This window comes from Hypanus sabinus, chromosome 7, assembly GCF_030144855.1.
Source record: "Hypanus sabinus isolate sHypSab1 chromosome 7, sHypSab1.hap1, whole genome shotgun sequence".
Classification (NCBI taxonomy): domain Eukaryota; kingdom Metazoa; phylum Chordata; class Chondrichthyes; order Myliobatiformes; family Dasyatidae; genus Hypanus; species Hypanus sabinus.
Window position 1 is genome coordinate 136,141,674 of NC_082712.1, and position 27,255 is coordinate 136,168,928.

Consider the following 27,255-nt stretch of genomic DNA (forward strand, 5'->3'; position numbering starts at 1 on the left):
AAGAGTCATCCTGGTTTGTGTTACATAACCTGTGGGTATCTTGTGACTGTTTTATGACCATGATGTAATTGAGTATCTGGTGTGCATGATGGTGGTGGTGGTGTGATCTTGTGATGGTGGGATGATGTATTTTCCCGCCAGTGTGAGGTCATGTGATGGCCTGTTTTCAACAGATATAAAATGGGTAAAGTCTGCTGTGATGCAGGAGTTTTTGATGGGATGTCGTTTAAGTCATCTGTTACTCCGTTATGCTGCGTATTTGGTTTCGTGACGCAGTTTTGTTTTAAAGTAGAGTATTAATTCCTACTGTAAGCTACATTGTCATTGTGCCGGCAGTTTTGAAAATCACTGCCAGTTATGTTTGATGTATCTATGATTTAATTTTAAAGTCTAAGTATTGGAGAGTGAAGATTTACCGAAGTACGGAAACCCGAAGGATCGAGTAAAGTTGGCTTCATCGGCGGTAATACAGGATCAACCTTATTGGATCTTTGTTCCAGAAATAGTAACCTGCATCCAAGATAGCCCCCGCATTGTAAGAGCAGAAAGAGTTGGGCGCAGTGTTATTCACAAAGGAAAATGTCAGTTCCTTCGAGCTGTTTTTATTTCCTTCATCGGGAACCCTTCGGGCGAGACATATTTTGGCTGGGATCAGCAGTAACGTCACATCGTCAAGGAATTTGTTACTTCAGGAAAGTCTCTCCTAATTGACTGTATAAATCATTTGGACTTTTGCATTTATCACTTTAAGAACTGTTCAAGTTACCGTATAGCAGTTAACTTCCAGTTAAGTTAGTCATTTGTTTACTTTTCATTTTCATTGAGCAGAGTTTCAATTCTATATTCATTGTTGCTGTATCGTAACATCTATCTTAAGAATAGATGCCAATAAGGTTGAACCAAAATTCCATCATGTCTCTATATACTTAGTAGACCACTTCATTAATTTCCAGGTGCTGATATATTTTGAATATAATTTTATACAAGTGGCATCTAGGTAAATACATAAGGGTTTCTCTTTTTTACCATAGCTATACAAAGAATAAAAATAGGCAGAAAGTGGCAACCTAATAAAAATTAGCTCTCCCTCCTTAATAACAGAATTATATATGCACATTTTCATAATACAATCATTTTTACAGCTATTTGCTGCAATATATTTTCTGCATTCTAATTGCTGCACACTCATTATGCAAAGAATCATCTGATGCTATTTCTTATCACCTGTTTCTATCAAAAGATACAATAGCTACAATGAAATCTGGCTTTTAACTGAAGCTCTACAAGTTTCCTCATGAGCACAGTGCTTAAATTGAAAAGATACAGTAAGGACACAAGTGATTGCTTAAAAAGGGTCATTTTTCATATAGGGATATTTCATCAATGCAATGGATACTTGGAGATGAAGATATCTTTTTTGATCAAGCAGAGTATCATGTTAAAGAGAATGAAACAATTTTGAAAAGGCTAATGATTGGTTTACTTTACAGATGCAGGAAGCAAAATAGCACAAGAAAAGCAAAAAGTAACGAAACAGCTAAGAACACAAAAAATCACTGAAGAAATAGGTAAGACCAAAATTCGCATTTTTTTTCTATTCGGACTTAAGTATTAACTGTTGTTTGCACCTTTGGCAGGAAGGGAATTAGAAGAGGGGCAGAATAGAGTAGTGCCTGCTGGACAGGATGAAGACCACAATCACGCAATGCACATTTTATAATGATCCTCAGAAAATACTATGTTGCTGGATAGAGGAAGTGAATGCTAATTTATAAAACAAACATCCAGTACCTTAAGGAAGAATTCAATGAATAGGAATTTCAAATGCAGCTCCTGTTCTAATATAAATAGATGCCTGCTGAAAATTAGCTGAAAATTGTGGTGATAGAAATGTAATCAGAATTTTGAGAAAAGTGTTCTTCCAGAAAGCAGAGACACAATAAGGTTAGAAGAGTTCAGTAGTGATCATGTAAGTGGGGGAAATGGTAAGTGATGAATGAGATGTAAGCACAAAAGGAATACCACATCATTCATAGGGTTGACTCGTGGGAAATTAAGACTAATTTTTGAAGGTACTTACTTGTGAATGGCAGGGGGCAAAAGACTCGCTCCGGAGCATCTTGAAGCACTCAGAGCAATTACTTGTAGAACAGTTAACCTCAAGAATTCGGCTCATCTTTATATCAGTCTCTGTGCTAGCCACCCTCCAATCTTCAACAAAGATCAGTGGGTCATCGTCTTTATTAAGAACTGTGCCATTTTTCAAAGTTAAATCATTTGATGGGTTCCCATCACAATAGCCTACAAGTATATAAGAAAATATCATTTCAACAAGTTAATATGAAACTTCATGGCAAACAACAATATTGAAAGTAGAAAGAATATTGTTTTCTGTATATTTGGGACAATGAGGTGGTATTATACTCAAGATCAATAAACTATTTCATTTAAGAGTCTCCTCTTCAAAAAGATAAACTTAATAATTCAATAGTATTTTCTTAAAATTAAAACTCATGGTAGCATAGTGGTTAGGCAACTCTATTACAACTCAAGGCATTGCAGTTTAGTGTTGAACATCAGTGCTGTCTGAAAGGAGTTTGTACATTCTCCCTGTGATTGCATGGGTTTCCTCCATGAGCACTCACTTTTCTCCCACATCCAAAAATGTACTGGTTAGTAAATTAATTGGCCATTGTAAATCATCCTGTGACTAGGCTAGAGTTAAGTAGGTTGGTTGCTGTCCGCCGTGGCTCATTGGGCTAGAAGAGCCTGTTCTGTACTGTATCTCAAATAAGTAAATGAAAATATTTATTTCCAGCTGTGGTCTTCTAGCACTGACCTCTTGCTTCCACCAACTACCCAGATATGTGGGTCTCAGCATTTCAGCATTTGCAAGAGTTGGTTTTTTGTGTCCCTCAGCGTATGGTTCATTTCAGATCTTATACGCATTGTAACCACACTTCAAAAACTGGCTCAAGAATATTATAATATGCAGTAAAATGATTTTACTCCTTTTGTCGCTTTGTGCTAAAATTTAATCTAAAACATTCTATACAATTTAAGGTAATCAATGTTTACATACCACATAATCCCAAAGTACCAAGCTTTTTATTGGGAGTTCCAGTTTCGATAACCATAATCCCTGTGCTGTGAAACCACTGCATGCTGATACCAGCTGGAGTGAGGATTGTGTACATATTCCCAGTGTCTATGATCTCAAAATCATATCTTCGGAATGGAGTGTAGCCTAACTTTGAATTAATGGTTAACTACAAGAAACAAAAATAATACTTGGATTTATACACAATTCAATTAAAATTTCCACTTATTAAATTTTAAATATATTTTTAAATTCTACAAATTTGTTAATAAAATTCCACATCATATTGAAATTCAGGACATCCTTCTTTTTCAAAAAGAATCTGTCTAATAATTTATATTTGATGATGTAGAATCAGGCATGTCATTTCAATGACTATGTGATGTACTCATAGGTTAAGACAGCATTGCCAATTTTCTTCTCAATTTTATTTCCATGCGACTCAGATACTGCTCTTTAAGGAGAGTGCATAACCTTGTAAGAGAAGTTTATGTATTTATCCCAGAGATCTGCTTAATATTTCCACCATCTGTGAGAAGATGAACCTGACCTTCACTCAGCCTCCCTTAATCTGCTGAATGAAGTTTCAACTAGATAATATGTCCATTCTAAGTGTGACACAAAAAGAAGCTAAGACACTGGGGAAGATATACAAAAAAATTCTGGATTTCCAGGGACTTCACACATGCGAAGAGGCTAATGAGTTGGGGATGTTATTTTTAAAGCAAAGAAGATTAAGAAGACATTTGATTGAGGTTTCAATATTATGAGGCCTTTAATAGAAATGGTAATAAGAGGGCAGAGATTCAAAATAATTCGTTAGAACAAAATCTAGTGGGAATAAAGACAACATTTTACGTATTGACTTGCTAAGATCCAGAATTCACATTTTTTTAAAGATTGGGAGGAAGACCAGGGCTAATTGGATAATGAAATTAAGATGTGCTCCTATTTCATGGAACCTTTTTGAGCAGATTTAACATTGACGAAACAAGTCCAAATCTAGCAACTCTAAGACCACTGTGCATACTTATCTTACATTTTTAAATAAGAAGCACAGCACGAGCAGGTTACATGGTTGGCACAACATTGTGAGCTGGAGGACATGTAATGTGCCATAGATTTCGATGTTCTATGACAATGATGTAAGACTGTGAAAGAGAAGTGAAGGGAGGAAGCAGTCAATGCAGGGTTACCCTATAGTCATTCCTCTCTGCAACAATATACCCCTTTGGATACTGCTGGGGGTGAGTGAACTATCAGGGCACAGCAGCAGCAGCCAGGCCAGTGGCACTGTGGCCGGCGTTGAGGCTCTGAGAGAAGCTTAAATTCAGGCAGAGCAGTAGTGGTAGGAAACTCGATAGATAGGGGGATGGACAGCAGGTTCTGTGGCTGCAAAAGAGAAATCAGGATGGTGCATTGTCTACCAGGTGCTAGGGTCCAGGATGTCTCAGAGTGGCTGCAGAAGATTCTCAAAAAGGAGGGTGAGCAGCCAGAGGTCATGGTGTACATTGGCACCAATGACTTAGGTGGAAAGAGGGAAGAGGTCCTGCGCAGTGGGTATAGGGAGTTTGGGAAAAGGATGAAGAGCAGGACCTCTACAGTAGTAATCTCTGGATTACTGCCACTACCACATGATAGTCAGCACAGAAGTAAGATGATAGTACAGATGAATTAGTGACTGAGGAAATGGTGCAGGGGGCAGGATTTCAGATCTCCAGATCCTTGGGATCTCTTCTGGGGAAGGTATGACCTGTACAAAAAAGGATGGATTACACCTCAACAATTTCCTTGAGGGCAGCTGTAGAGGAGGGTTTAAACTATGTTGACAGCTGGAGTGGAACTGGGATGACGGGGCAGTTGGTGTACAAGTCAATGCAGTGCTCAATGAGTCTGTGAGGAAGGACAGGTAGGCGATACAGCAAAATTGCAACCAGTGGGATGAGTTGAAGTGTAACGTGGGGCCAAAATCAGAAAGGGTGAAGGCGTTGTATTTGAATGCATGCACTATATGGAATAAGTAGATAGTCTCATGGTGCAGTAGGAGATTGGCAGGTGTGACATTCTGGGCATCACTCAGTCATAACATAAAGAAGATCATAGTTGGGAACTTAACATCCAAGTATATAACTTGTATTGAAAGGACAGGCAGGTAGGCACTGGGGTGGCTCTGTTGATTAAAAAAAAAATGAAATCAAATCATCAGAAAGAGGTGATATTGGATCAGAAGATGTAGAATCCTTCAGAGTAGAGTTACAAACTGCAAGGGAAAAGCAAGCCTGATAGGGGTTATAAGCAGGTCCCCGAACAGTAGCTAGGATGGCGGATATAAGTTTCAATGAGAAATAGAAAAGGCATGTAATAGGGGCAATGTTACAATTGTCATGGAGGATTTCAATATACGCATAGATTGGGAAGATCAGGTTTGTGCTGGGTACCAAGAAAGGGAATTTGTAGAATGCCAATGAGATAGCTTTTTAGAGCAACTTATGATTGAGCCCAGTAGGGGAAAGGCAATTCTGGATTGGGTGTTGTGTAATGAACCAGATTTGCTAAGGGAGCTTAAGGTAAAGGGACACTTGGGAAGCAGTTATTATAATATGATAGAATTCTCCTTGCACTTTGAAAGGGAGAAGATAAAAGTCAGATCTATCAGTATTACAGTGGAGTAAGTGGAATTACAGATGTAAGAGAGGGGAGCTGGCCAAAGTTGATTGGAAGAGGATGCTAGCAGGGATGTTGGCAGAACAGCAATGGCTGGAGTTTCTAAGGAAAATTCAGAAGGCACTGCATAGATACATCCCAAAGATGAAGAATTATTCTAAAGTGAGGATGAAGCAACCATGGCTGACAGGAGAGGGCATATAATATAGCGTAAAATCAAGAGAGGGCATCTAAAATAGTGGGAAGTTAGAGGATTGGACCACTTTTAAAAACATCAGAGAGCAACTAAAGAAAACCATGAGGAGAGAAAATATGAAATATGAAGGTAAGCTAGCCAATATTATCAAAGAAATGGTGGACATTAATAAGCATTTTGTGTCAATCTTCACTGCAGTCTGCCAAAGATTCAAGACAGTCAGGGGGCAGACCATCTTGAATAGCAGTGTAGTTGCTATAAGTAAGGTGAAAGTGCTTGGGAAGCTGAAAGATCTTCAGGTAGCCTGGACCAAATCAACTACACTACACGGTACTGAAAGAGGTAGCTGGAGAGATTGTTGAGGCATTAGTAATGATCTTCGAAGAATCACTAGATTCTGGAATGGAATGAAAGTTGCCAATGTCACTCTAATCTTTAAAAAGGGGGAGAGACAGAAGAAAAGAAATTATAGAACTATAAACCTGACTTCAGTGCTTGGGATGATGTTGGAGTCCAATATCACTGATGATACTTGAAGGCATGTGATAAAGTCAGCCAAAGAAGCATGGTTTCCTTACATCTGCTGCAGTTCTTTCTGGAAATAACAGGTAGGATCATCAAGGGAGAGTCAGTGGATGCTGTTTACTTGGATTTTGTGCAGGCATTTGACAAGGTGCCGTACATGAGCCTGCTCAACAAGATAAGAGCCCATGATATTACAAGAAAGATACTAGCATAAATAGAAGATTGGCTGACTGGCGGGAGGCAAAATGTCTGAATAAAAGGAAGCTATTCTGGTTAGCTGCTAGTGACTAGTGGTGTTCTGCAGGGGCCAGTATAGGGACCAATTCTTTTCACATTATATGTCAGTGATTTGGATGATGGGATTTGAAATCAAGTTTGCAGATGTACAATGATAGGTGGAGGGGCTGGTAGTGCTGAGGAAACAGGGAATCTGCCAAAAGACAGATTGAGAGAATGGGCAAAGAAGTGGGAGATGGAATATAATGTAGGGAAGTGTATGGTCATGCACTTAGGTAGCAGGGATAAAGGCATAGACTATTTTCTAAATGAGGAGGAAATTCAAAACTCAGAAATGCAAAAGGACCTGGGAGTCCTCGTGCAGGATTTACTGAAGTTTAACTTGCAGGTTGAGTCAGTGGTAAGGAAGGCAAATGTAATGTTAGCATTCATTTCCAGAGGACTAGAATATAATAGCAAGAGTCCTTTACAGGACATTAGAAATGTCCTCCTTCTTCAAAGAACAGATTTCTCTTCTTCCACCATTGATGCTGCTCTCACCTATATCTCTTCTATTTCTCAAACATTCCTGTTCACCCCATGTTCCCACCACCTTAACAGTGATAGAATTCGTCTTGTCCTTACCTACCACCCCAACAGCCTGTGCATCCAACATATCATTCTCCACACCTTCCACCATTTCCAAAGGGATCCTACCACCAAACTCATCTTTATCTCCCCATCTCACTCTGCTTTCCACAGGGATCATTCCCTCCGTGATTCCCTTGTCCATTCATTCCCCCCCCCATTAGTCTTCCTCTTGGCACTTACAGTATCCCTGCAAGCAGCCAAAGTGCTACCCCCATCCATTCACTTCCTCCTTCACTTCCATTCAACGCCCAGAATAGCCCATCCAGGTGAGGCAGTACTTCATCTGTGAATCTGCTGGGGTTGTCCATCTTCTAGTGCTCCCATTGCAGTCTCCACTACATCAGAGAGACCTGTCATAACTTGAGAAACTGCTTTGTCAAGCACATCCGATCCATTCACCAAAAGTGGATGGCCCAACATTTTTAACTCCGATTCCCATTCAATGCCAACATGTCGGTCCACGGAATCCTCTTCTGCCTTGATAAAGACACCCTCAAGGTGGAGGAGTAACACATTATATCTGTTCGTATAGCCTCCAACTGTCAATTTCTCCTTCCAGGAAAAAATTTTCCACCACCCTCCCCTTTTTCTTCTGCACTCCACTCTGCCATTTTACCTCTTCGAAACCTGCCTATCAACTCCCCTGGTGGCCCTCCTCCTTCCCTTTCTCCTGTGGTCCATTCTCCACTCCTATCAGATTCCTTCCTCTCCAGAGCTTGACCTTTCCTACCTGCCTAGCTTCACCAATCACCTTCTAGCTATCCTCCTTCCCCTCCCCCCACCACTTTATTCTGGCCTGGTCCCCTTATTTTCCAGTCTTGTAGAAGGGTATCAGCCTGAAATGTTGACAGCTTGTTCATAATCTTGCATGCTGCCTGGCCTACTGAGTTCCTCCAGCATTTTGTGTGTATTGCTTTGGATTTCCAACATTTGCAGAATTTCTTGTGTTTGTGATAAAAGTGCAAGGTTGTGATGATGAGACATTGTTTAGACAACACTTGGAGTACTGTGAGCAGTTTGGGACAGCTTATCTAAAAAAAGATCTGCTGGCACTGGAGAAGGTCCGGAGGAGGCTCACAAGAATGATGTCAAGGAATGAAAGGATGAATATATGAGAAGTATTTGATGGCTCTGGGCCTTTACTCACTATAGTTTAGAAGAATGAGGGTGATCTCTTTGGAACCTGTCGAATATTGATGTCCATCTAGATCAGAGATGTGAATCTCAGAGGGTGGTGAATTTTTGCAATTCATTGCCATAGACTACTGTGGAGGCCAAGTCATTGAGAATATTTAAAGTGGAGATTGATATGTTCTTGGTTAGCTATAGTGTCAAAGGTCACGGGGAGAAGGCAGAAGACTGGGGATCAGAGTGATAATAAATCAGCCATGATGAAATGGTGGAGAAGGCTTGATGGGCCGAGTGGCCTAATTCTGTTCCTATTTCTTATGGTCTTATGGAATATGACATAAAGGAAAATCATTACAACTTCCCTTATTAAATAACAGCCATCTTTTTTTTAATCGGTACAAAATGCATGACTTTCATATTGTTCAAGTCATTTGGGACAACATATGAACAGACTATAGGAAAATGAACTGCTAATTAAAAACTGAATAAAGATGAGGAAGATGTTTGTAATTAGTTTTAGATTGGTTTTATCATGACAATTTCATTGATAGAATTAATATTAAATTTCCAAGAACATTTCCCTTTGTGCCAAACAAGAATAAATTGTAAACACTACTCAGAGTTTAATATAGCTAGAAGCTCATTGATAAATATTTCTGCAGTATTGGATAAGAATTACCTTATTCCTGATGGCACTTTTAATATTTATGAACCAAGACATACCCAGATTAGCACACTCCAGGCACTACAATGTAGCCCATGATTAATATTAATATTTACTAACATGAGTTGTAGCTTTGCAATTGCATTAAATGAAAGAATAATTATGAAATTCAGGAGAACATGAGGATGAATCATGTAACTAAATGTAAATTAAAGATGGTGAACTTACTCTTCTGTTTGGCTGGTCAATCATGACTATGTTTGATCCATGAGTTATGTTAAGCCTGGTGAGGCACAGGTAGCTGGAGTTCACTTGAGGTTGGATCATTGTGGTCTGATTAGGAAGAAACACGATGATTAATCACAAATCTGTATTACACACTATAAAATAACAATGTCAATTAACATTCAATGTTCATTCTCTTGATAGTTTTGCTCTTCAGACTGAAAATTTATAATAATTATTGAGCACCTCTGGAATAATTCCATATTTTGTGAGGGCCTACTTGCTAAATCAAATCACTACACACTTTCAGTGCCTTGTTGAACTGTACTAGTTTTATGTCATCTAGGCCTCATGCTTAATTTTAAAAGTTATGATAATGTTTTCGTATTCTTTGCAACGAATGTCACATCTTAACCAGTCTCCGCATGTCATTTAAATACACAGATATTCTCAAATGAACAAATAGTACCTCCTATCTAGCCTAATTATTTTTTATCACATTCTTTTGAAAGTTCATAGTTCTCTGTGCTTCTGTTGCTAACTGTGAGCAAGTTCCAGTAGTGAAGCATTCCCATAATCCTAGACCACAATAATTTTCAAAATTTTAGCAAATTTCAAAATGAAAGATCCAGACTACTGTATTCTGTGTACAGAATACTGTGATTTTTTTATAATGTTTGAGTCACTAATTTTGTCAGTAGCTTATCAAGAATGCCTGAGAGTGAGAAATACATAATAACATCACTTATAAGATCAGAGTAAAGCTTTCTGGATGTCATCCTTCAGTCAGGAATTTATCTCTAGTCTGACTGTACCTGCTTGCATCAGCAGATTGGTAAATGGAGCAGAGAACCTTGTTGTGCACCCACTAACTTCACCTAATGGCATTTTATGTTTTCCATGATTACTTAATAAACTTTTTCAGTAATTAAATCATCCCTTCCAAAATATATAAATATATTAGATACTAGAAATGTAGTTTGTTGCTATGAAAGGATTTTAAAAATTATTTTATCAACTGTCTATCAAACACGTAAACACACATTCAAATTTTCTCTGAAACAATCTCCAGAGGAATTCTGGACCGAATGAATAGCTGCATATCAGATTTAAAATTCACAAGTTCTTCCTACTAGAAGACCCCAAATAATATTCACAGCTTCGCAAATTTGAAATCATTAGGATTTATGTTGACCAATACAGCAGTCGTTTTTTCTGCTATTTAGTCTACATGATAGGCCCAAAGCAGATGCACTTGTTTTCACTAAAATGAGTCAAATTCTGAATGAGTCAGGTCTGGCTTTTAGGTAATCAAAAGAGACAAACCTGATACAAAATTAGCAAAATTATTTTTTAAAGATCAATTCAGTGGTTTGGAGCTCCTATTTTAAGCTTTTTGCTAGAGCTGAGCAGTGAAACTTCAGTAATTTGCTGTAAGTTACATGGTCCTATTTAAACGCAATTATAAGAATGTGTTTTACCAAGATAGATTAGATGAAGGAGGACTCAGTAGCAAATGGTTTAAACAAAATATGAACGCTGCATAATAAACTGTGTGGATGTATCTGATTTAGTTAAAGGCTTCACATATTTTCTCATGGCAAAGTATCAAACATCCTGTCTCTTTCCACAAATATTATTAATAGATGTATTTTAATAATCAGGACCTCCTTCAAACAGTTTTGATACATTATATCTGTGTAGCAAAGATATTTAGTAACAGGCAATTAAAGACTAAGTTGTGCCATGGACCAGGTGTTCTTGATAAGTAAACACATAATTAATCTAATGATGATTGGATTAGTTTGGATTGGCTCAGTTCTGGTTCTGGTGAGGTCCATAATTTCTTTCTAAAAATCTAATGAACTAAAATTTTTGAACCATCATGTAATGAAGATTTATTGTCAGGAATAGTTCAGTAAATTTTTTTTTTAAGAAATTCAACCAGGCATTTTTTATTATGTGGATAAGACCGTTTCTGCACTGATTATAGATGTAATAGCAGTTATTCCATGGGCAATACTCTTTTAGAAATTAGTTTGAATTGTTTCAAAGTCTATTCACTATTGCATACACACAACCCAAACAAGTCACATCACCTTATTAACACTACCTCCCATCACGAATCTGCCACAATCCTCCCGCTCAGGATAAAACACCAATTCATTATCCCCATTTGCACTGACGTGCCCACCTCAATTCATGAGCGCAGCCTGAATTAATCCTATCCACCAGCCTGCCAAACTGACACACAAATTGCCTTTGAGCCCAGAGCATAACAGGCCACTTCAGAGGGCTGTTAAAAATGAATCTCATTACTGTGGATCTAATTTATATGACCGTGAGATCAAAAGACATAGGAGCAGAATTAGGCCATTTGGCCCATCAGGTCTGCTCTGTCATTCCATCATGGCTGACTTATTATCCATCTCAACACCATTCTCCTATAAGACTATAAGATATAGAAGCAGATTGTTGAGCAGACTGGTGAATACAACACATCTACTTCACCTGAAAGACAATAGTAAACCTGTTTCATGAGCAACACCACTAATGCTTGATATACAAATTTCCCATCTACCAAGGTGGGAATATCAAAATCATCTGTAGATATCATCCATGGCTAACCGAGTAGCATATTAATGAAAACTCAACAATATGAAGTAGGTGCGAGTTTCTCTTCTTCCACTTGTGCTTATCATATTCATTTAACTCCCAGATGGACTGTGAAACACAATTTTAATCTCGAGGAGGAAATTACTGTCAGGAGGTCATATAAAGGTTTTCTTCAAACAATTTTTGAATGTCTTGCAACACAGTGCCTTGTATTCAGCCGCCAACCCTTTGATCACATAAATAAGTATTACAAACAGGGATTTTGACCAATTTAATGGAGAATTTTTATTTCTTAATCACATGCTCCTTTTTTTGCAGTGGAGTGCAAGAAGCTGGGCAGATAGTAAAGCATGAAAAACCAAAAATTCAAAAACTGAAACATCAGCATTTCAAAAGTATTCATCCCCCTTTGCTCAGTATTTAGTTGAACTGCCTCTAGCAGGTATTACAACCAGTAGCCTTTTTGAATAAATCTCATTAGCTTTGCACGATGTAACAGAGAAAGATTTGGCCAATCCTCCTTGCTCAAGCTGTGTCAGATTAGTTGGGGAGCAGCAGTGGACAGCAATCTTGAGATCATGTCAGAGATGTTTCATTGGGTTAAGGTCAGGACTCTGACTGGGTCACCTAAGGACATCAATTTTCTTAATTTGAAGCCACTCCATGGCTGCTCCCGTAGTATGCTTGGGTCATCGTCCTGTAAAGATGAACTTTCTCCCCCAGTTTAAACTTTCTGGCAGGGGCAAGCAGGTCTTTAATCTAGGATTTCTCTGTATCTCACAGCATTAATCGTCCCATCAAACCTCACCAGATTTCCAGTCCCTGCTGCTGAAAAGGATCCCCACAGCATGATACTACCTCAACCATACTTTACAGTAAGGTTAGTATTACCTGGCTGATAAGCAGGTTTAGACTTATGCCACGTGTACCACTTAGTTTTGAGGCCAATAAGTTCCACTTTAGTCTCATTTGACCACAAAACCTTCCTCTAAATCTTTATAGTATCTTCAATGTGGCTCTTTTCAAAGCCTTTACAAGCAAGGACATGCTTTTTTTTTTAGCTAGGGCTTCTTCCTTGCCATTCTTTCATATAAATATCCTTTTTGCGCAAGGCTTCAGAGATTGTGAAGTCATGAACTTCATCTCTAGCTACAACCACTGACTTTTGTAACTCAGAGTGACGGTTGGTGTCACTGTAGCCTCTCTTACAAGTGCCATTCTTTGAGAGCAACCAGGTTTAGAGGGGTGGGCTGACCTAGTCAGTGTGGATGTGGTTTCATATTTTTTACACTTTTTCATGATGGACTGCACTGAGCTCCACGATATGTTCACTAGCTTTGAGATGGTCCCATCTCCTTCCCAGATTTGCACTTCTCTATTATTATGTCCTTAACCTGCCTTGAATGTATTTTGTCTTCGTTTTGGTTTGGTCTGTTGAATATCTACCACACAGTTGGACCTTACAGAGAGAGGGGTCTCTGTTAATTCGGGCGATCCACCAATTTTCTACATCAACAGGTTGGGTGAGTTGGTCAGGTAACATATAGTATTGCACCTGAGGAAAGTTAGCGTAGTAATTACAAAGGGGATGAATACTTTTCCAGCTTCTCAATTTTGATTTTTAATTTTTGTTAAAATGTTGGAAATGATTAGTAGCTCGGGTTGAGGATGTTGTTGAGTAGCTCGCCGAGCTGATTTGCTAGTTTGCAGATGTTTCGTTACCCCGCTAGGCAACATCAGTGAAACTTCCAACGAAACGTTGGTGATCTATGTTGTTCGGTGATTAGTCTGTTTGTCTGTTAGTGGGTGTGTGTGTATATATGCCGTTTCTATTAGTTACCGATTCTGTAATCCGTGTTTGGCTCGTTAAAATCCAATTAGATGGTAATTGTTGTCCGAGCTGTGATAGTTGACCGTTATGCAGGATTAATGTCGACCTCATGATTGACACGTGTAAATTGGCTCTTGGCTTTGAACTGACGAATTGACACTGAAGTGGGGCATAAACTGTTGTCACCTAATCGGGTTTTAACAAACCAATCACAGAATACATATTCAGTAACCAACATAAAAGGACGATACCCACCCCCTCACCTATACACACACACACACACACACACCCCTCCCCCCCCACCCCCACAGGACCAGACATATAAAAGATGAACAATGTAGATCACCAGAATTTCGTTTGAACTTGCACTGATGATGTTCCTTAGCTGGGTAATGAAACGTCTGCAAGCAAACAAGCCAGTTTGGCGGAGCTACTCGACAACAATTTTTAGTAAATTTTGATGGGTTTTATACTTTTACTTTTGATGTAACATGATGCAAAATGGTTAGCTCAAAAATCATGCTTCAATATATTTTAAATTTAGAAAATGAGCTAGTAAAACGTGAAAATAGTTGTGAGGACTGAATACTTTCACAAGTCAAGTTTATTGTCATTTCGACCATACTGTGCTGGTACAGTACACAGTAAAAACAAAACAATGTTCCTTCAGAACCCTGGTGTTACATGAAACAACACAAAACTACACTAGACTATGTGAGACAGCACAAGGCTACACTAGTCTACATAAAACAACATAAAATCTGCACTAGACTACAGACCAGCACAGGACTACATAAAGTGCACAAAACAGTGCATGGCAGTACAATAATTAATAAACAAGACAATAGGCACAGTAGAGGACAAATTACAATATAATAATAAATGCTGTAGATGTCAGTCTAGACTCTGAGTATTGAGGACTCTGATGGCTTAGGGGGAGAACTTGTTGCACTGTCTGGTTGTGAGAGCCCAAATGCTTTGGTACCTTCTACCAGATTGCAGGAGGGAGAAGAGTTTGTGTGAGGGATGCGTGGAGTCCTTCACTAGACACTGTATACTAGCCAACAGTATATACCAGACCCTTCTTACTGGCTACCTGAGCTAGTACCATTTACCTCAGTTTGGTCCATATTCCTCTAAAATTTTCCCATCCATGTACAGGCCCAAATGTACTTTAAATGTTTTAATTGTCCCTGCTTCTACTACGGCCTGTGGCAGTTCATTACATACACTCAACACCCTCTACATAGAAAAATCCACTATAAATCTTTCCCTTCTCACCTCAAAGAATGGATCATTGGTTTGATTTTTTTCCTACTAAGTCTAATTTTCATTATTTAGGTTTCATTTAAATAGTAACAGTAAGTTGCAGGAACCAATCATATAGCTTATTCACCAAAGGAGTGCAAGCATTTGCTGTGGGTGGGTATGGGTTCATAATGGGTGGGAGTGGCTGGAGAGGTACTGTATGCTAACCTAAATCTAGACCTGGTACTTCAGTATATTCAAAGCTCAGATTGCTAGATTCAGATCTGCTCATGTGCCCAAGCGATCCAATTGTGCTGCTAGTAGAGAGCTGACCCACAGCTCCTGGACTCATTCCTGACTTCTGGTGCTGTGTGTGTTTATATGTTGTTCTCCAGCTGTGTGGATTCCCTCAAATTGTTCTCATTTCCTCCCACATCCCACAGGCTGGCCCACTGGTCAGATGAGCAATAATATCAGGGGTGGGGGGCTGCTTAAAGGAGAATAAAATGAAATCATTGTGCAATTAGCATAAATACATGTTAGCAAGAATTTAGTGGGCCCAAGTGCCTGATTTCAAAAACATAAGATATTTTGCAGGTGCTTGAAATCCAGAATAACGCACATAAAATGCTGAAGGAACTCACAGGTCAGGCAGGATCTAAGGCAAAGGTTCCCAACTTTTTCTTATGCCACGGACCCCTACCATTAACTGAGGGGTCCACAGACCCCAGGTTGGGAACCCCTGATCTAAGGAGAGAAATAAACATTTAATGTTTCCAGCCAAGACTCTTCATCAAGACTGGAAAGGAAGGGGGTAGAAGCCAAAATAAGGTGGTTGGGCAAGGCAAGGAGTACAAGCTGGTAGGTGATAGGTGAATCCAGGTGGGGATAAGGTGGGAGGGAATAAAGTGAGCAGAGAGCTAATTGGTGGAAAAGATAAAATTCTGAAGAAGAAGACATCTGATAGGAGACGAGAGTGGACAATGCTACAGATTTGCATCTATCTTCATGTTGTGTGGTTCCAAATCATTGCATAAGTAGTTTTATAGTCTACATTTCACCACATCATGGAGGTGAAACATCATTAATCTTGAAATGAAATCACATATCACTGGGAAGTTTGACTTATTCTCCCCAGTTATTGAGATTGCGGGGGGTGGGAGAATAGAAAATATTTACAATTAGATTTTTGACTTAAAAATGTGAGCACTAGATATTATCAATTTCAAATTAATATCAAACATCCATTTCTCTTTGTTAAAGGCAAAAACAGTGGGCATTAAGCATTGGAATTTACTAATATTTACAAATTATCCACATAGAGATCTTCATTCACAAATACATGCTTCAAAATGGGAAACTGAATTTTATTTCTCTACTTTTTATAAAACTAGATAAAGAACTATTGACAAGAGCAATAGCATTCTGCTACTAGAAATCAAAAGCCCTACAAGATAATTGGTTTGACCCCTAATATATATATATATATATATATATATATATATATATTTTTTTTTTATCTAGACTGGTTAGAAGTGGTGTAGTACAAATCATTTCATGTTCCCAAGGGAAATATAAACACACAGGAGTCATGCTAGAAAATGTGCATCAGTGAATACTGGGTACAAACAGTGTGGAAAGAATTTGACTGAGTGAGAGATCTCGGTTAGCCATGATGCTCCACTGGAATCATGAAGTCAGCCAGCACTCATTGTCTAGATTAGAGGACAAAGAATGTTCAAATAAATTGGGTTTTGCAGAATTCACGGGAATGTTTTACACCACCTGCACAGAAAGAGAAATATTTGCCAAAATGAATGTCAGTGTTTCCAATAGTTATGAAGATAATAAAAACTATAAACATTGCAGAAGTTTTAAAATGAGCCAGCTGCAAATTACCTCCAACTAAGGCAAATGGATTATATTCATGCCTATTTTTTTTTCTTTTAATGAATACCAGTGCTGTAACACAGCCCTGAATTATTAAATTAGATGCTGAAGAATTTATCTAATTGAATTTGGCCAGCAAATTCTCTTGATTAAAGTTAGATAATTCTGTTGAATGATGCATGATAATTAATAATTAGAAAGATGTAGTGATTCAGGCAACCTTGTACTTTATGCTGTGAAATAACATGGATTCTCGGGGGTTTATATTATCTTGAACACTCACCATCTGGTTGTTGAGACATTCGCTGATCCCAATAACAATAGTTTCATTTGCCGTGGAAGCAATAACGTATGATGCAGCTCCAGAAATGCCAAAACTACTTCCATCAAAAGTAATTATGTGTAGATTGGCAAGAATAGAACATCGACCTACAAAAGTTAATTAGCTCACACTGTAATTAAAACTAGTTTCCAAAACTCAGGAAATCTGAGCTTCAAAGAACACTGAGAAGGAGCAGCTCTAGTAGCGGCTGACACTCTTACATCATGCACAAATCACATTATCATTTTCATGAAAAGTTAAGTGCATAAAAATGAGATTAATAAATTTTATCAAAAACTTTACAAGCTCCTATTTAAAATGAAAAACATCAGATGTAAACACATTATGCAACAAGATAAGGTTCTGCAATGATTGATTCATAACATGGAAAATACTTAACACGTAAGAGAGGTAGTCAACATTTCTTCTATTCCTTATTCATGGGTCTTGACTTGCACCTTGTTCCCACATCGGGAAGAATGGCAGTGATGCAAAAATAGAAGTATATGACCCACTGGGATGCAGGCCTGCAGATTGAGGCATCTACAAAGGATGAACTTGGCTTCCTCCAGTTCCTTGAAAAATTGTTGAGCAACAGGAGTGAGCATAGAGAGAGGACATCAGTGCCCTTTTTAATATCCCTTTGGCCCACCACTCCCTAGCTTCAAAATATTTCTTAACTTCTGTAAAGACGTGTATGCAAATGTATAATGAGCACACATAGAACAGAATACTGAAACAGTTGGCCTAATTTAAATCCTTGCACATTCAGTAGTTCTCAGAGGGAGTTCTCTGGCAAGAAAAATATGAATGGACCATATCTCGTACAGGTAAGGGGTTGCACAGGTGTTTGATTCAGTTTTGTGAAGCAGATATGCTGCCAAGGTTAAGATTTGCGTATCCCTGTATGAACAGAAACTATTTTCAATGACTCTTGGGGAAACTGAAGATATCCACATATTTTTTCACTTGGTTATAGAAAAAATGCTTTAAAATTAATAAAATGTATTGTATTTTACTTTCTGTTGAGACTTCCTGCTGTAGCTGAGGACCTTTATAGTCATCGTTCAATGTTCAACAAAAGTTTAAATGTCAATCATCAAATTGATGATTGAGATGGAGGCCCCTTACAGCCAGGTGGTCCTTACAGCCAGGTGGTCAATACAAGACAATTATGACAGTCTCTGTATAGCTCCTGTTTATTTTATACTTTGCCAAGTAATTTGGTGCATTTCCAAATAGCATTTTTACTTCAAAAAACTAACTAGGAAGGTTTAGATCTTCATTACTGTTTCATTCCTTTTTGTGGAGCACAGAGAAATCCATTTTTAGATAAAAAGAGAATAGAAGGGAATTTTTGTTGATTTTATCCTTCAATTACTTCTCAGAATTCATAACAATATGCACCAAGTGCAAGTAAAGTAATTTTTCCCTTAATGTATATACAGTAGATTGTGGTTAATTGGGACACATCAGGACCGGCATATTTTGGCCTAATTAAGCAACTGCCCCGATTAGCTGAAGTTTCTTGGAAATAGTTTAAAAAGTATGAAAAAGATAAACTACTGTTTAATTGAGTAACAAATTATGTATTTAAATGAAATACAGAACAAATTAGAATACTACCAGTACTACTGCATCCAATGATGACAGAAAGCCTGTCTGGGAGAGTACTTAAGGTAGAAAGGCCTTGCACACTGACAGGTACACTGTCCTGACCTCGGAAGTTCAGGTACAGTCATCTGAGTAGATGTCACAACCGGGATCTTCCCTGGTTGCAGTGGATAACCATGACTACTTCTGTGCCTCGTCATATCCTTCATTCTCCACATAGCGTTACAGAACTGCCATCCTGGCCAATGGATCACACTGTAGATCTCATCCGCCCACTCCACTGCAGCTGACTTCGCATGCTAGGACAGATGTGTACCTTTCTCATTTGTTTCTGACCACAGATGTTGTTCGTGTGGTGTTTGTACATTCTCCCTGTGGGTGTGTCGCTTTCCCTCGGGTGCTCTGGTTTGCCCCCCACATCTTACATCTTGTTGGTGGGTAAACTGCCCCTGAGGTTGGATGGTGGTTATGGGGTAAGGTTCCTTTGTTTGTATTTGACCTGATGAAATTGAATGTAGAATCAACATTGTGGAGGCCAAGGGCTGCACTCTCTCTCCTGCATACCACTGCGATGATACAACAAAATATGGACATTTTCTGGACATTGTGCATCAGCACAAAAGATAGAGTACCCTTGTATGACAATATGATTTCCACTTTAGTTTCTCAAAGGGTGATGTCAATACCCAGGCACTGAGCAGAAAATTCTGTCTATATAATTCATTACATCTTTGGTCACACCCAAGGCAACCATGCTTTACTATCATAACACTGAAATGGAACTTCTGTGAGGAAAATCCATAACTTGATTTCTCTGTTTTGCTCTTGCTTAGCATTAAATCAAAGTGACCCTTTCCAATGAACCAAACTCCCAAAACTCAAGTTTAATCCTCCATTTCTCTAGTACCATCTCTTCAATAACCTCCAAGAAATCTTCAAGGTCTGTCTTCCAAAGACCCCTCCAATGATGAACCCTCATATTTCCCCAGACCCCACTTCCATGCTTTCTGAGCAATCCAGCATAAAACCACAATTCTCATTCTCCTTTGCAAGAAACTTTTCACCACCTCAACTGAACTTGACCTCAGTAGCATTACAGCACATTTTCCATTAGGGAAAAAACGCAAGCCTTTTCAGCTGAAGTACTTATTGCAAATCAGCTGTTTCCTCCAGACTTTGAAACTTTCTTGACTAAATTTCTTTCTAAATTGTGCAACTGTTAGAGAGTATTCTGCAGTTATGTTGATATAACAGTCATTAATTAAACAAAATCCAGTCTTCAGTTCTTACTGTAAATGTAAATATGTTCAGGATGCTTTCAATTAGCCTTCAGTTGTTACTGTGAATTGCAAACAGTAAATTGAAGTTCAATTGGCCTACAGACTAAGAGATTGCAAATGCAACAGCCAAACATTAAGACGATGGGGTTGTGTTATTTGGCTTGCACTGTACTAGGCAAGTTTGACTTGAGTGCAAGCTGGCAGACAAGTCGGATGTTGTCTCTTAGCATTTCTAACATGGACACAGGTATAGACAATCAATAGTTTTTGTGTACTTATCATATCTGTGTACTCAGAGACAGTCCTGAGAACATTAATTTTGAGTGTCTGGCTCTATATTGTCAGAAGTTTTTAAAATGTTTGTATTAATTAATTTCTCCAAAATGTGCTTGGATTGTGAGAGGTATCTTATCAATTACAATGTATTTCCACTTCATATTTAAAAGGAACCATTTGTCACTCCAAAGTATTGAAGTAAACAATCTCATAGTAATTATTGAAATTGTATTGAATTAGCTACTGCACTTTTGACATTATTGTTCAAAAACATGGTGTACCTTTGGCTTGTAAGCCTCTACCAAGAGTGACTAAAATGTTGCCTGGTTGGCGTGATAAGTAGAATCTTCTATATCACCAGCTTCATGTCTCAACAGTGACTTCAGTCATAGTTACAACATTTGGGAGCTTGTCTGGGATACATTCATGATGCAGTTTGTACCAAGTGACTTCAGCATTCTAAAGGGGTGAGTATTTTTTTAAGAGTGACACCAATACTTAGATCTGTTTAGTTCAACAAACACATGATCCCAGAGTATCAAAGGATACAGCAGAAAGCTGATATAAAAGTGTGGTGTTTGTGTAAAGAACCAGCTACTAGATAAAGCTGAATAGTTTGTCGAGTCAGGGCCACCAGTTGCAAAAAGTGACTATTCACAATTCAGGATGCCAAAGGGGCATGAATATTCATTTGGTACTGTAGCAATTTTATGTATTGCACTGTACTGCTGCCACAAAAAATATATGTGAGTGACGATAAACCTGATTCTTTTCAGGACTAAGAGTGGGAAGAGGGCAGGGAAAGGGGAATCATGATTGGGAAAAGAGGAAGCCAGAAAGGAGGGAGTGGGAAGCACCAGAGAGACATACTGTAATGTTAAATAAACCAATTGTTTAGAATCAAATGACCTTAACTGGTGTCTCAGGGCTGTGTTGTCTCTGCCTGCACTACCGCCCGCCCCAACTCTCCTTTTCTGTCACCTGTCCCATGCCCCTCCCATAGCACTCCACCCTTACCATTCCCAACATCCTTTGCACCCACCAGATACACAAACTCGCTCTCCATTCCTCGTTGACACACACTGTACTGTGCAAAATTCAGGAGTATTCTGATATTACGTGCATAAATGTAGCAGATATTAATTCAAATAAGAACAAATTGCAACAAGCCTTGAACTTGCAATTAGCCTTCAGTTCTTATTGTAAACAATAAATTGAAGTTCAACTAGCTCACAGACTAAAAGGTTACATATACAACAGTCAAATGTTAAAACAATGGGGTTGTGTTAATTTGACTTGTATTAGATCAAGACAACATGATTAATTACTTGCACCATTGTGACTTGAGTTCAAGCTGGTAGACCAAACAGATATTGTCACTTAGCATATCAAACATGTCTCTTCGTCATCAGAAGTTTTTAGAATATTTGTGATAATTAGTTTCTCCCAAAGTTGTTTGGGTCTTCAGAGGTGCCTTATCAATTACAATGTACTTCCACTATTCGTCTCAGAGGAACCTTTTGTCATCCCAAATATTGAAGTACACAATGTCATTGTAACTATTAAAATTGTATTTGGTATTTGGGTGGTCAAGGGTGAAGAAAGAGCATTCAGGATGATAGAGTGTCAAGTCCATGCATCAGAACCACTCAGAAGTCTTGGTGACTGCTGCAAGAATCACACAATCTCAAAATTACCCAACCACCTCATCAGTTCTATCCGTGAAAGAGTCGACACTCCCATGTTGGGCTTAACAGACACTTTAGAAACCGGGAAAGTGGAATATAAGCAAGAGATCCTTGATTTTGGGTATTCCTTAAGCAATCAACACAGAAGTTATTTTTCTATATCACAGTAGAAAAAAACTCAGAAAAAATAATGCTACAGGTTCCTCTTCATAAAATATTGACAAAAAAAATCATCAGGCAGGGAGTTCGTGCTGACAAATGTTATTACTAATTTCACTGTACAGTAATTATTAGAAATATTTTTATGGTTTAACAAAGGTTTTGCTTTGTTTAACAAAGTATTTTAGGTTAATAATATAATGTAGTGGTATCAGAAATAGATGTTTAAAATAGAAATGAGTAAGGTAAGTCCACTTGTTGGGTATTTTGATAATCTAAGGTGGGAGTAACACAATTAGCTATCTCCTATTTTGTGATCTGACCAGGTCTTACTAAAATAAAGCTTTATCACAAAGTCAGATATCTTACATGGACACTCCCACTGTGGACAACACTTATCAGTGTTCACCTGCACAGCAAATCCCAGGAGCTCACAAGTGGGTGGAGTAAGAAGGTAAGGACAATGATGGGATCTATTGATTTGAATTACTTCCCCCTCCACACAGGTTTGGGTGATGCATTCATCTACATCCTGTGGAAATGGAATCTGAAAAACATTTGAAAAGAAACAGATTATGTTGCATGGAAAGCTGTATTGAAGCAGTATATCTTATCATTTATATTGTCAATTGTCAATGGACACAATAGCAAGATGAATGGAAAGATAAATTACATGCCCTTAGGCTTAAACTGGCTGGTGGCATAGTGACGTCAGCGCTGGACTTCAGGACAAGATCCTGAGTTTGCACACTCTCCGTCCATGCCTGGGTTGAGTGTCGAGCTAGTAACTCGACCTTGTAAAAAACACACCTGGGATCCACCAGGTTTTAGATGAGCAATCACCAAAAAGCTTGTCATGACGGCGCCCCGACACACAAACACTAAAATTTGTATCATGTTAGCAAAGGAGGCACTTCCTGGCAACTGTTGAAATGTTGAAAAGGTGACAAATCATATTAAGGGAAGGTAGGGCAAAAAGATAAAGGGAACAACTATCACAGCTTGGGGTCAGATCTACTCAAGTGGTAGGAATAGAAAATTAGCAAATAAACAAGCAGTCCAATTTGTGAAAACATAGAATTCCTACAGCAATGTAGGTATGGATAAGGTTAAAAGAAAAGAAAGGGTGTACACAGAATATCTGAGGGAGTTCAGCAAAAAATTAAAATGACTGAATTTGCAGCTGTCCTAGATCAAGAGCTGTAGTAGATTGACGAGCAGCAACAATAGCAGAAAATTTGGATTTTTGAGCTAGGTGGCAAAATTGAACAGAAACTTAATGAAATTTGATTTAGCTCATTTATCCAGCAAAAACAAAGATCAAACAGAAGAGAATGGCACTGAGCCAAATTCAGAGACGTCAGGAAATATAGCTGAAAGTTTGGCTACAAAGTTAAGTTTTAAGAAGGAAAAAGAGATAAAGTAGGAGAAGAGCTTTGGGAGGGAATGACAAGAATTAAGGCCTTACCTCTTAGAAGTGTAGTTGCTAGCAGTTAAAGAATTACATTTGAATATCCAAGGCTATTCAGATAGTCGAGAGCAACAGCCTTGATGGGCCCCAGAAGCTTGCGGTGATAGGCAGGGAATTTGAAAAAAAGGATGACATTTTTACACACTACTACCCAATCTGATAGTTAAATGAGACGTGTTGCACGTTGGGGTATGTGCAGTTGAGTTTTGGATGAGCTAATGTTTGAAAATGATAAACCAGTTGGGTGAATACTGCAAGCATAACAATAGTAAGGGTTTATGAGCAGATTATCTCAGAGGTGTAATTTTAAGATAATGGAAATAGGCAGTATGGGTAGTGAAATGGATAGATGTCAGCAGTACACTGCCGAATCAAATTTAGTGCTGCTGGAAAGTTTGTGAACACTGTAGATATTTTCTATTTCTGCATGAATATGATCCAAAATGTGATCAGATCTTCATGTAATTCTTAAAATTAGATAAAGAGAACATAATTAAATAAATAACACAAAAACATTATACTTGTTCATTTATTTATTGAGAAGCATGATCCAAATTTACATGTACTTGTTGGGAAAAGTATGTGAACCTCTGGGGTAATGTCTTCTACACAAGCTATTTGGAGTCAGGTGTTCCAATCAATGAGATGAGATTGGAGTCATGGGTTGTAGAGGTGCCCTGCCCTATAAAAAAGACACACAAATTCAGGTTACTGACGGGACCTGCTCTTCTCAAGAAAGATCTGTTTATGTGCACCATGGCTCGATCAAAACAACTTTCAGAGAACCTTAGAAGAAGAATTGTAGAGATGCATGAAGCTGGAAAAGGCTACAAAAGCATTTCTAAAGACCTGAGTGTTTGTAAGTCCACAGTAAGAGAAAATGTCTACAAATGAAGGAAACACAATGCTGTTGCTGCTCTCCCTAGGAGTGGGCATTCTGCAAAGGTCACACCAAGGGCACAACACACAATGCTGAATGAGGTGAAAAAGATCCCTAGGGTAACAACAAAAGACCTGCAGAAATCTCTAGAACTTGCTGAAGTCTTTGTTCATGTGTCCATTATAAGAAAAACACTGGACAAGAATGGTGTTCATGGAATGATACCACAGAGAAACCACTGCTCTCCAAAAAACAACATTCTCAAGTTTGCAAAAGACCACCTGGATGTTCTACAACACTTCTGGGACAGATGAAACAAGGGCTAAACTTTTTGGCAGAAATGCACATTGCTATATTGAAGGAAAAAGGGCACTGCACATCAACACCAAAACCTTATCCCATCTGTGAAGCATGGTGGAAAGAGCATCATGCTTTCCTCCCTCAGGGCCTGGACAGCTTGTAATTGTTGAGGGAACAATGAATTCAAAATTGTATCAAGACATTTTACAGGCGAATGCCAGGGTAGCAGTCCATCACTGAAGCTTAACAGAAGTTAAATAATGCAACAAGACAATGATCTGAAAGACAAGAGTAAATCAACAAAAGAATTATTTAAAAAGAAGAAAATTTGTGTTTTGGAATGGCTGAGTTAAGGTCCTGACTTTAATCCTATAGAAATGTTGCGGAAGGACCTGAAGCAAGCAGTTCATATGAGGAAGCCCACCAATATCCCGGAGTTGAAGCAGTTTTGTAAGGAGGAATGGCCTAAAATTCCTCCAAGCTGATTTTCAGGACTGATCAACAGTTACCCAGAAACATTTGGTTGAAGTTATTGCTGTACGGCAGGTGGAAGTGTCACACCAATTACTGAAAGCAAAGGTTCACATACTTTTTCCAACAAATACATGTAATATTGGATCATTTTTCTCAATAAATAAATTAAAAAATCTATTGTTTTTGTGTTATTTATTTAATTGAATTCACTTTATCTAGTCTTAGGACTTACATGAAGATCTGATCACACTTTTAGTCATATTTATGCAGAAATAGAGAAAATTTTACAGGGTTATGAACTTTCTAGCACCACTATAGCTTCTTAGGGTTGTAACTGGTATCACCCTTGAATAGAGCAAAGATATAAGATGGGATCCATGGTCTGAGGAACGGAGAGATTTACAATAAAGTCTTTGCCTTCCATGGAGCCAGATTTTCAGTTGCCCCAGAATTCCAGGACGGCTGCACCTGTTTGCTCCATGTGTCTCCAGGTGTGGTCTTTCACTGTGATCCTGGCGACAAGCCCTTTGTGGTGGTGTGCAGCACGACAGCTGTCTCAGCATCGGTAGCCAGCTGCACTCTCAGAGCAGATGAGACTTCACCCTCAAACTCAGAAGCTGTCAAAGCTGTCAATGTTATCAGGGTGTCTGAACTTTGTCAATAGCTTAGCCCTTTACTGCTTTTTAAGTAATTCCTGGGATTCAGTTAAAAATATACGTTTTATTAAATAAAAATCTGTTGTGAGCCTTCCATAGTAATAAAAAAAACAAACAGAATCTCCTTACTTTCTACCAGGTAGCCAAGATAGCCATAGGAAACCAGATCACTTTGTCGGACTCTATGAGGAGTCCACTGTGGAGCACAGGAACAGCTTCTATGTGGCAGAAGATGCCACCAGCTGCCTAGGCCAGTGGCTCTGCCAGAAAGCAGGACTTTTTCAGGGAAGCACAAGTACATTCTGGCATTGGTGTTAGCAAGGAATCGTAAGTTTGGGGCCATCAGTGGAAAACTGGTAAAAAGTTATATTCATTCGACTCTGGGTGACAGGAAAGGAAAAGGAAAAGTCCATGAAAGGTATAAATTCATGGCTAATTGCATGGAAGGGGATGGGATCCAATCTCAGTTCCAATGAAATAGAGCATCTCCATCTAAGTTAGCAAGACGTCCATAAGTTCAACATTATTTATATATCTTCTAATATATGCACTGTATGTAAAGAAAGTTTTGTAAAATAACATTTATCATTGAGCAGCATATTAAAATCAATGACCAAAATATGTAGGTGGTGGTAGAAATTCCAGAAAGGAATTGGGGGCTGAGTAGCTGAAGACACAAGAGTAGAGAAATGAAAATTTGGAATGCTAAAAAGGCAATTCAAGGAGCACCATGATCTAGGGAAGTTCCTAGATTTTTCCGTAAAAAAAATGGGACCAAGTAAGGCCAAGGCGGGATTTGAAAACAAAGATGAAAAGAATGTGTAGCTACCTGATTGAGCCAATTAAAGTTGGCATATGTAGGAATGACCGAAGAATGGAACAAAGGAAAATGAAGACACCTCCCTCTCCCTTATTAGGGAGAGAAGGAACCTGTGGTATTTTGAATACCGGATGAAGCGCGAAGTTTTTGGGGTAACTGCAAGTCTGTGTCTTTGCTATTGCCTTGCTCATGCTTTGTGCTCGGTGGCAGTGCCAATGCTTGCCTTTTTTTGCCAGTGGAGGGAGGGAAGATTGTTGCTTGCTGCTGTTTACACGTGGGGGGGGGGGAGCTGGGAGGACCTTGGAGTTCTAACATTTAAATTGTCATTCATTCTTTGGGGCATTTCTCCGTTTTCGTG

General features: G+C 38.6%; 1 protein-coding gene across 1 annotated transcript in view; it reads right to left on the minus strand.

Moving 5' to 3' along the window:
• The window catches only part of otog (otogelin), a 234,389-nt gene that overhangs the window by 32,174 nt on the left and 174,960 nt on the right, over nucleotides 1-27,255 (minus strand). The window contains 5 exon segments of the mRNA XM_059973944.1: nucleotides 2,081-2,301; nucleotides 3,083-3,269; nucleotides 9,376-9,480; nucleotides 17,241-17,386; nucleotides 22,666-22,843. Of these exon segments, the coding sequence (XP_059829927.1) occupies nucleotides 2,081-2,301; nucleotides 3,083-3,269; nucleotides 9,376-9,480; nucleotides 17,241-17,386; nucleotides 22,666-22,843 (837 nt within the window).